Genomic DNA, 11,148 nt, shown 5'->3' with positions numbered 1-11,148 from the left:
CTTACAAGCCTTCAAAACTGGCCTGCAAGATAAGAAATTGCAACACACAGATTGTGTCTAGTTGTAGGGGTGTTGTGTTTACTTGATTTGCATTATTCCTTCTGTGAACCTGGCCCATTGGCACATGCAAATTAATTCTCAGTGAATTATTGCTTACGTTTCAGAGTCATTGCTCTGAACCAACATAAAGTCTTCTCCATTTGAGATGGACATGTGGAAGATCCAGTGATTTAAAAAGCTTGAAAAATATACAGATTTTTTCCCTGCCATTCTAGAATAGATTTTTTTTTAAGAATATTTCATGCAAAAATGAACATTTTCTGAAAATGTACTCTCCCTCAGGCAATCCTGAGAGTGAGTTTTCTTCTTCATCAGAACAGATTTGAAAAAATGTAGCATTACCAATGGATCCTCTGCGGTGAGTATAGGTGCCGTCAGAATGAGAGTCCAAACAGCTGATGAAAGTATCATGATAATCTTGTGAATAGAAAAGCTGAATGTTTCAAATAAACACATCCATCATTAAGACATTTTTAACATAAAACTGTTGTTTCCTGTTAAATTCCTCTACTTTCCAAGTCCCCTATCCATAATATGGCTTTCTCCAGTGAAAAAGTCATCTCATCTGAATCTGAGATAAATATGCACAGATCAAGTACCGTTTGCAAGCGAAAAAAGCCTAAACCGGTTCTAAACAAATATGACGGTGGATTTTGATGTGGGAAGGCAACAGTGGATGGACTTTTTCACTGGAGGAAGCGTTATTATGGATTACAAACTCAAAAGTTAAAACACCTTGATGGATTTGTTTCTTACAAGCCCAAATCTTTTTGGATGAAGAAACAAACTCATTTACATCTTGGATAGCCTGAGGTTGAGTACATGTTCAGCTAATTTGTTTTTCTCTCTCTCTTTGTGTAGTACATGTTCAGCTAATTTGTTTTTTTTCTCTCTCTTTGTGAACTATTCCTTCGTAACATTTGCTCAGATAAACAAAATAGATGTTTCATCAGCAACGGACAAATGTGTGCCACTTTACTTTTTACTACATTGTTCTTATGAACTGGGCAATGTATTTGTGCTCCTTCACTTTGCTCTAATAAAATTCACATTTTGGCTCATGTTACGTCTCATACACAACAGAACAAGTATTCACTTAAAAAAATTAGAGGACTGGCATGTTAAACCATAAAAATTATTGCCAAAGAATTGCTCTCATGCTGGCTGAATCACATAAATACAAACAAAATAAAAAGTGCATTCTCAAAGAATAATATTTTTACCAGAAACCCCAAATAAAATACTCAACTTAATATCGATTTCCCTAAAAACAGCACAGTATTCTTTTTTAACATCAATCCAATAGTCTCACCAGTAAAATAAAAATCTTTCATAGAACATTTTGCTGCAGTTTTTGCCTCAGGCGTTTTTCTGAAAGCATCTCCTCTAAACATTCCATAAGAACAGGATCCACTTTTGGATCCACTTTATTAGCAAACCAGTGGCCATAGTTCAGGAGCCATCTGAGCTCAGCAGAACCATAAATACATACAGCTCGTATACTGACTCCAGTGCATGGTGGGTAAAAAATCCTTTCTAGATAAGACCACTTCACCAGACGGGTTTTACTTTTCAGTTCTGAGATTTCAGGGTCAGAACTTGGCACTTCCCCTGGTACTCCAGACACACGGATCATAGTCGCCCAGAAATGTTCATCAGGTGAGTATGTATCCTCAGACCAAGCCAAGAAATCACTGGCTAGGGAACTCTGGTTCACAAAAACCACAAATTCTCTTGAAAGTGTGAAGTATGCACTGCCCACGAACATGGCTATGTTGTGAGGAGGTGGAGATTTCATCTCAGAAGTGCTGACAGGAGTCTCATAGTACACTGAATTACTATCTTTCAGTAAATGATGATAAGTCCAGCGCTCTGTTTTTCCTCCAGGCCACTTGCTCTCCACCATGTTCCTGCCTTTCAGCTCTTTTAGATCCGACACCAGCTCAGCGTTTGTCCGCAGTGGAAAGTCCTGACCACACAGGTTGATGACATACTTCCACTTTACCTCAGAATCTAGGAGGTCAGACAGGCAATTAAGATCCGCTTTGAGTCGTGAGAAGCCCGCGTACTGCACCCTCTCCAGGTTTGAGGCAATGAAGACGTTGGGGATGCAGCGGGCCAGACCTTTCATTGCTGAAATAAAGTCATCTGAGGACTTCAGATCATAATGTATGCAGTATATGTTATGAGGCATATAAACGGCCCTTAACAACCTCTCCACAAGAGCAGCATCCTGGTGAACAACCAAAGAATAAGCAAGGGGAAATTCACGCTCAAACTCAGAGCCTTGAATCATATCATAGCCCCGTGACACAACAAACCAATCACAGTCATAGGTGGCATTCACAATAGTTCTGTCGGTTTGCCCTACGTAGCTTTTTTCCTTGCGAATGACTAAAGTTTTGCCCAGTTCTACTGGTTCCATTTCATATATTGCTGTGCAATTAATGCCATATTGTTCTGTCAGCCGCATGCTCTCAGACACTCCTGTTTCCTGTCCTCTTCCTTCTACTATTGATAATGTGATCGTGAAGCAACATATAAGTGCCAGGGTTAAAGCAATACATATCACATTTCTCAGTTTGAGGCGGAGCCACAATCTTCTCATTCTGTAGGGAAAAATTAAAGCTCATGTTAATAATGTAATGTGTACTATATGAATTTGATGGTGAGTACACTATAGGAAGTCCAGCCATACCTTTGCAATGTTTTCAGCCCAGCACTATTGACACTATCCTCTGACTGAACACCAGCATGAGTTTGGTTAGCATGAGCAGCACCTCCTGTTGTCATTAAAATAGACAAAATGTTAAAACTTTGGCCTAAACTGAAGCTTCAGCTTTTCAAATATTTCAGAATGATTGAAGAATATAATTAATATCTATATATATATATATATATATATATATATATATCCATATATATATCCATATATCCATATCCATATCCATATCCATATATATATATATATATATATATATATATATATATATATATATATATATATATATATATATATATATATATATATACATACATACATACATACATATGTATATATACACACATTGTTCTAGACTGGCTAGTCTGTGCAAAAAACATTTTTTGTAGAACTTGTATATTTTTGTGTCATTGGATTCCACACCAATATTGAAACCAATTCTAGTTTAGTTTTCATTAAAAGGAAGTGAATGTGTTAAGAACAAAACAATAGATTAACAATCACAAATTGTTACTGTAAACTCCAAGAGCCCTAATTTATTATAAGAAGTATTTTATGATTAAATGTTAATGTAAGTATTTTTACGTTACCACATTCTTTCATCACTGAGTCAGAGCCGGTAAGAGAGTCCATGCCTTTTGTTCGAATCCGGTTTTATAACTTGACAGGAAAGTCCAGGTTGGGTTGGTCTGATAACGTTGCATACTTCTTCCAGAAATGAAACTTCTGCCATCTTTCTTCAAACCCCGTATGAAATTAATTCTTCCGTCGGACCAAAAAGAGACGACAGTGATCATTCACTTCGTATGTAAAGGTGAATGGCGTCTCTCAGCACGCTGTCATTCCTTCAAATTCTGACTTTTGAAAGAGAGTCGCGCGGGGGTGGAACATCATGAGGGTGTGAACATGCTAGTACATTTTATAACTCGCGGCAACACGTCATACGTTCACACTTAACTCAGTGACTCGGTTAGCCAATATGTCTAATGTACAACTTCAGCAGGTTCGTGTGGTTTTAATCACCTCGTTGACGCAATATCGGTCTGTTCTCCCATGATAACCCCAAAGCCCCTTTGGAAAAAATCAAATTGCTTCATTAGAAAGAAACCAGAAACTCTGTATGGGCTACATTTGATCGAATTCGTAATCTTGAGTAAAATTTTAAAAATACAATCGGAGAACAAGAAAACAAAGTAAGAAAACAAGTAAATTCTGTAGAAATCGCGATCCGGGGCATTTTATAGCGTCGGCGATTAAAGGGGCAGGGGCTCAAACAATTTAACACATAGCCTACTTGCTCACCAATAGTTGAATGTTAATAAAACAAAGGACTGGTGATTGATTACAGGAGCCCCTGGATGACAACAATTAAAGGTTTGAACATTGAAATTGTCAAAACAAATAAATACTTGGGGGTGGTTATAGACAATAAGTTGACTTTCCAACCCAATGCTTTGGCTGTCTGTAAACATTTTCAACAAAGATTATTTTTCCTGAGGAAACTGTTTTATGATGAAACTGTTTCACTGTTTCTTTTTGCATTGTGGCATGGTACGGTAATTTGAGTTTGTCAAATAAGAATAAGTTATGTAGTCTGGTGAAGGTGACAGGCAAGATTATCAGTGTTAATCAAACTGGGCTTGCTGAAATTTTTCATAATTCTGTCTTTAAGAAAGCTCAGGTTATTCTTGGTACTTCTGACCATCCCCTACATACTGAGTTTCAGATGTTGCCACCAGGCCGTCATTTTAGTTTAGAGTCCCTGTATGCAGGTTGAAAATAACTAAAGAGTCATTTGTTACTGTGGCCATTAAGTTATTAAATAAGTCTGGGGGGGGTGGAGGAGAATGTATTTGGTATTCAAAATTTATGAATTTGAACAGTGTTTGATACACTTTTAATGTATGTTTTGGGAAGTTGTATAATGTTACATTGTATGTTTTTATAGGTGAAATGGTGATGTGTGCATGGATTGTGGTTAGTGTACTGGCACTTCGCTGCTAATCTAGTTTTCCTAAATGGGACAATAAAGCTGAGTCTGAGTCTGAATATATTTATATTTCTAAATGGGTGCCACTGACGTCAGAATGAGAGTCCAAACAGCTGATAAAAACATCCACAAAAATATTCCACAAGTAGGCTTATACGCTTTTAAATGTCAAACCATTACTACCAGCTAAAATACAAGATCTTTTTATTTTATTTGGCTGAACTATTTCTTTAATTGTGCAATACACTGAAAAAAGTGCTTTGAATTTACTTAATTTTAATGTGTACATCGGTCCCACATGATCAGAATGTATTCAACTGACATAATTTTCCTCTTTTTCTCAAAGACTTATTGCTTGCCAAACCAACATATTTCATTCATGTTAAGACTACTTAAAATAATCATGTTGATTCAAGATATTATTTGTAGTTCCTGATTGTCATTACACAAATGCATTGTGTACCGTTAAAGTGATTTCATTGATTTCTTAATGCTAGTATTAATCAAAAATATTATGCAACTCTAAAGCAATTTCATTATGTCTCTGGTACCAGAGTTGGGTAAACCTAACTTGCTTCATTAAATTCTACATGTACTGTACTGTAGACATGTTCAAATGTGTGAATACAAAATCAAAATTCTAAAATTGCATCTGGCATTGACAAAGGCAAAAAGCAAGAGTTGGTACTTTTATTTTTTTTGTATTGAGTTGTTAACTACACATTTACAAATGGAGGACTGAGCACAGTTGCTATAAATTGATTACACAGAAGAATAATAATAATAAAAAAAACACTTTAATGCATCAATAGCATATTCAACCAAAAATACATAATGTATTGACAAATTGGATGAAGAACAGCAAGACATTTGTAAAAAATATTAACTATCACAGTAGACTTAAAAGCGCATATACAAAATAGTAATCCAAACATTGCACAATGTGAAAAAGTTAAAATAGAGCAATAGCTTGTTACAGTTCACTGTGAAGGTTAACCATGCATCTTAAAGAGTTAGTTCACCCAGAAATTACAATTCTTTCATTAATAACTCACCCTTCATGTTGTTCCAAACATGTAAGACCTTTGTTCATCTTCAGAATACAAATGAAGATATTTTTGTTGAAATCTGAGAGCTCTCTGACCCTCCGAAGACAGCAATGCAACTGAAATGTTCCAAGACCCAGAAACATAGGAAGGATATCAGTAATAATAAAAAAAAAGGACTCTTCATAATGGAGGAAATCAAAAATATCTTAATTTTTTTTGTTTCTGAAGATGAACGAAGGTCTTACAGGTTTGGAATGACATGTGGGTGAGTAATTAATGACAGTATTTAGATTTTTTTGGGTGAACTATCCCTTTAATGCTTTCAAGGACAACACCAACATCCTCTGGTTCATCAGAAGCATGTTGTTTGAAAACATAAATCCCAACAGTGGTGTCTTCAGTGGCCTCATTGATGCAGACTTCATTCATGCTCTGCACAAAACAAACTGATTTAGGTAAATGTATGGAAGTAAGTCCTATTAACAAAGGCCTATTGAGAAATATCTAGCACACACACACAAAAAAAAATTTACATTTAAAATTTCTGGTTTATTTGGAATGACAAAATGTATATTTTGAATTATGTGTATCTTAGTCACAAAAATAAAGATTTAACCGTAAAAGAAAAGTAAATTAAAATACTTACCCATATAAAGCTTGTGTGTGCGCAAAGATGGACCTATAAAATATTTTTTTTTATAATAAGTTAATAATTAAAAGACAACATACAAATTCAGAAAGTAAAGATGAACAGACATTTTTATGTTTAGTCATAAGGCAAAGAAAAATGCAAAACAACAGGAAACACACTAATTCTAATGTTCAGAACACTGCTTTATTATTATTATTATTGTGAGAGACAGCGAATAAAACAAATTAGTCAACTGACATGATAACAGGGCTTTTCCGCTGGGTGCATCCAAAAAGGTCCAGTTGTCCATCGAGGTTCGGTTGGGGAGTTACAGACGGTGGAAGTGGCTCGCAGCAGCAGCGTTTTGTGTAGTCGAGTCTTGACTTGGTTGTTAATAATAGTTTCAATAACAAATTGAAACCGACGTGACTGCCGCTAACAGAAAGAGTAACGTTATATTGTAAATTAAGTATTTAATATTATATTTATTTTCAATACATTATAAATATTTCACCCGTGAAGAGATTGTGAAAGCCGGTGTTGTGTAATATTCGGTTCCTGTAAAAAACTGTTCCCGTGGGTGGAGTTTACGAGAATAATCATTAGTTCCCTTGTTGTGGGCGTGTCTTTGAAACAACTCGCAAATGAATGGGACTGAAAATACCAGTGCACGCTCATCAAATCTCTACTTGTTTAAAGGATTATTTTGAACATGTAATATAGTGTCAATGTTAAGCATTTAAGCATTGCAACAGTGTCAAAACAATGCAGTTTGTGTAATATGATAATCGTCTGTAAGCTGTTTTGTTTGATTGATAACAGGCACACACCAAAACAATAAGCGAATAACCTATGCTAACCTTGGGTAATATAGTTTCTTATTTTATGATGTGTTTAGCTTTTTATACATTTCATTTTTTGGGGCATTACAATTACAGTTTGATTAGCCTATGCTACTGGTGACTATTACTGCAGTGTGTTCACAACAATGCTTGAAACAAATATATCTGTCGCCTAATAAATATAGCTATAAGATAGCTATCCTGTATCATTTATAAAATCTTGTATAGTTTGTATGTAGCCAGTGTTTCTGTTACCTAAATAAGCTACGTACATACAGAGAACATTTTTTCTTGCAGTTAAAATATTAATATTATAATCATTCGCATTTGTAATTGATTATATAAATAAACACTGCATAAACCTTAAAGCATTGTTCTGATGCAGTCTTCTTGGACATAGGTCAGCAGCTACTCCAAGAATATTATTTGTACATTTGGATAAGAAATCATATGTCTCATCATCACCAATGTTATAATATGGCTATAATTTGATGTTTCCACATATATTTATCATCATGTAAAGTCCCTGTTTAGATTGGATGAGAGAGCTGAAGTCACTGTACAGTAGTTGATCATTGCATGAACTGGACATACATGGATGCTGTTCTCATCAAGTGCCAATATCTCAGACACTTAATTTTGCATTGCTTCATTCCACATGCATACTTTCACACAACCTTCCTTGTCTTTTTAATTTGAGTTATATTCATAAAGCAATTACTTCTGTACTTATCATAGTAACATTTAATGAATGTAACTAATATTTATGTGATCTACAATATCATTTTTTAGCATAATTTTAAACAGTAAAAATAAAACACTTACTATAAAGAAAACATGTTATTTGTTAACCTGCATGTCATGTTACTATTAACCCACATCAGAGAACTGTCAACATTAAGTGTGTTGTTAAATTATTGAAATATTAACTTTAATTAATCTCAGAGGATATTAATCTCAGGAGGAGACAGGAGAACAGAGTTTGGCTAACAAAAACATTTGGGTTTCATTGTATGTAAAACAGTTTTGAATAAGATGTTCAAATGTTAAACATTATTAACACAATGGATCATGAAAGTTTGGATGTTTTCACACACTATTCTTAAACATGACATGATGAGGTTGTTTTTCAGTGCAACATATGGTCAAAGAACCGACACAATATGTTTATATATGATATTCATTATTATAGTATTTATTATTAGTAGTTCTTTCTCAGATTCTCTAAACTGTTAAGCTCTGTATTTGACTGTTAACTAAATACAATAAAGAAAAATGTGATATGCTATGCTAATGAGATATACTTTATAAGTCCATTTTAAAGAGACATTACATTTAAATATAATCAGTGTTGTATGACTCCTTCTGATGACTCATTCTGTATCAATATACTTTAAAAAAGGTATATTCCTTGGGTTGCTGAATTTTACCTGATATACAGAATAATTAATATATATATATATATACTAATTAAAAAAAAAAAAAAAATAAAGCCTGGTTATTTATATGAAAAAAAAGATTAAAGAAAAGAATGACACAGGATGCTCACATCAATTTTATTAGGCCACAGATACATTTGTAATGGTTTGTTTCAGCCAAACTATTAAAAATAAAGCCCCACAAATGAAATATATAAAAAGCGAAATACACCAAATAGTAAAAACTATATTAGGTACGATAGGTTATTAGCTTGTTGATTGTTTTGCTGTGGACTTGTGCCGGTCTTCGGTAATGCGATAATGTATATGCACGACATTGTTATCGTGGGCACTTCTGAATACCGAGAATAATTATATATAACAAATTATTCAGAATTTGGAATGCATTTTAAGAATACTTTTCCCATCAACTGGTCATAATGCACAACACCGCTGTATGCTGCTTGAAAGAGTGTGTGCGCTCTACTGTAAACAAGCACGTAAGAGAAGCACATGGAGGAACATGTGAGAGACGCGCTGAATTAAAGCACTTTCACTCTCTGACAGCAGATGGCGCTAAAATGCAGCCCTTACCCTGTAAACCCCATAAATAAGCAGCTGCTACTTTCTAAAACATATTTAAATCATTTTAAATAGCCATTCAGATTTGTGGATTTGCTGTGGTGTTCATCACAAGCGCCAAAACACTTAAATATTTAGACTTAATGGGCTATTTATTTTCAAACTTCTTTTTTTTTTTTAAATCTGGACTACAACATGCCCTAGATACTTGTTTGAAAGTGTTTTGATTCTTTATTGTTCATTTACACTTTACATTAGGGCTTCTTTAGTTAACAAAACTGCCAATGAAAAATTCTTCTGAAACATTCATTAATCTTAGGTATTCCAATATTTAATAACACATTGTTAAAACTGAAAGTTGCAACTGTGTTATTTAATGAGCTAACATGAACTAAGACTGGTATTTTTAACAAAGATTAATAACTTCTATAGCAAAATGTAGCTATTGCTCATTGTTTATCTGTGCATTTATTGAATGAGCACTATGCAATGTCCGAACTGATTACACTATATTTTATGTACTGCACTGTATTTAATGTAAAATCATTTTCTATTTTTAAACGGTCTTAAATTCTTTTTAAGTCAATTTTTAAATAATTTTCAAAGTTCTTAAATTGCTTGTTTTATTTTTGTGGTTATTTTTCTTCATGATTTTTTTTTTTTACAGCCTTCTTTTATGTAAAGCACTTTGAATTACCATTGTGTACAAAATGTGCTATATAAATAAACTTGCCTTGCCTTGAATGTTAATGCATTAACTAAGGCTAACTAAAGAGGTCTTATTGTAAAGTGATACCTATTGGTCTTTATAGTTCTTTTGCACTTTACTGTGTAAAACTTTTAACTTTATATATTTTTCTGTATTGCTTTATTGTATTTAAATGTTCAGTTATTAAAATAATCCATTAAACAAGTAGAGATTTGAGGAGCGTGCACTAATATTTTCAGTTCCATTCGTTTGCGCGTTGTTTCAAGGACACGCCCACAACAAGGAAACTAATGAATATTCACGTTAACTCCACCCACGGGAACAGTTTTCCACAGGAACCGAATACTACACAACACCGGGCGCAGGAGCACCACTTTTCACCGTCTCTACACCGCCTGAAGAAAAATCGCCCGGGTTTTACCTCTAAATATATCTCATTAAAAATGAGCTAGAAAAATATGAGCTAACGTTAGATACTCGTGACTGGCACGTCCCGTGTGGAAGGGCAATTCACACTGTCAGCAAAGTTTCAGTACAGACAGACTGGCCACCGTTTCTTGACGCTTAATGATAAACTAGTAGAGTGTTAAAGTGTCGGTAATTGACCACTGTAATTGTTATACACTACGTAAACTGTTATCTAGAGGAAATATCGCCTATTTGAAAACAAATATAAAACAATTTGATTGACTTCACTTACTTCCCACTGAATCGTTGTCGTCTGAGATGAGGCGAGCTGCTGAATCTTCAAAGTTTTTGGCGCTCGATTCAATTTCTCCTTTTACGCAGTTTGTCATCCCTCTCCATGATGCAATACATCAAACAACTTTCAACTTTGTGTCAAAACTCAAACACAATAATAACAATTTAAAACTAAATCACTAAAAAATAACCACAGAGAAATGTGTACATACAACATTCATTATGAACAAGTGAAATATACTTGATTAAAGCATGTTCACAACCGAAACATAAATTAATTGTGTTGTACATACATACATGTTTCATTTTTGTAAATTTAAAGACCTGCCATGCATGTTAATTTTTTTCAGTGTAGTGAAACCCCAAATCTCTATATACACAACACAGGAGAAAATAGAAAAGTCATCTGTGTTATTGCAGTAAATATTCTAGTTACAGTAGTG

The 11,148-nt window shown here is 34.2% G+C and overlaps 1 protein-coding gene and 1 long non-coding RNA gene across 2 annotated transcripts; both read right to left on the bottom strand.

Annotated features, from left to right (window-relative positions):
* Positions 1–855: 855 nt before the first annotated feature.
* LOC109081454 (beta-1,3-galactosyl-O-glycosyl-glycoprotein beta-1,6-N-acetylglucosaminyltransferase 4-like) lies at positions 856–4,007 on the bottom strand. The gene is made up of 3 exons (XM_042748358.1): positions 3,373–4,007; positions 2,759–2,843; positions 856–2,669 (listed from the first exon to the last, which is right to left on the bottom strand). Exons 1-3 carry the CDS (start codon positions 3,413–3,415, stop codon positions 1,391–1,393), a joined length of 1,407 nt encoding a protein of 468 aa, XP_042604292.1. The 5' UTR covers positions 3,416–4,007; the 3' UTR covers positions 856–1,390.
* A 1,252-nt stretch (positions 4,008–5,259) lies between these two features.
* On the bottom strand, positions 5,260–10,820 carry LOC109081455. Its single transcript, XR_002016225.2, has 4 exons — positions 10,704–10,820; positions 6,711–6,887; positions 6,468–6,500; positions 5,260–6,253 (listed from the first exon to the last, which is right to left on the bottom strand). It is a non-coding gene; the product is annotated as an uncharacterized LOC109081455 (long non-coding RNA).
* Between the last annotated feature and the right edge of the window lie 328 nt (positions 10,821–11,148).

Source organism: Cyprinus carpio, chromosome B21, assembly GCF_018340385.1.
Source record: "Cyprinus carpio isolate SPL01 chromosome B21, ASM1834038v1, whole genome shotgun sequence".
Classification (NCBI taxonomy): Eukaryota; Metazoa; Chordata; class Actinopteri; order Cypriniformes; family Cyprinidae; genus Cyprinus; species Cyprinus carpio.
Note: the sequence above shows the minus strand (reverse complement) of the source record. Positions and strands in the feature narration are given on the sequence as shown.

Excerpts from the sequence above, each read along its gene's own strand:
- LOC109081454 (XM_042748358.1), bottom strand. The coding sequence starts at position 3,415 with ATGGACTCTCTTACCGGCTCTGACTCAGTGATGAAAGAATGTG. Across the intron at positions 2,844-3,372 it reads CTCAGTGATGAAAGAATGTG|GAGGTGCTGCTCATGCTAAC; the intron begins GTAACGTAAAAA and ends TAATGACAACAG. Across the intron at positions 2,670-2,758 it reads GGGCTGAAAACATTGCAAAG|AATGAGAAGATTGTGGCTCC; the intron begins GTATGGCTGGAC and ends TTTTCCCTACAG.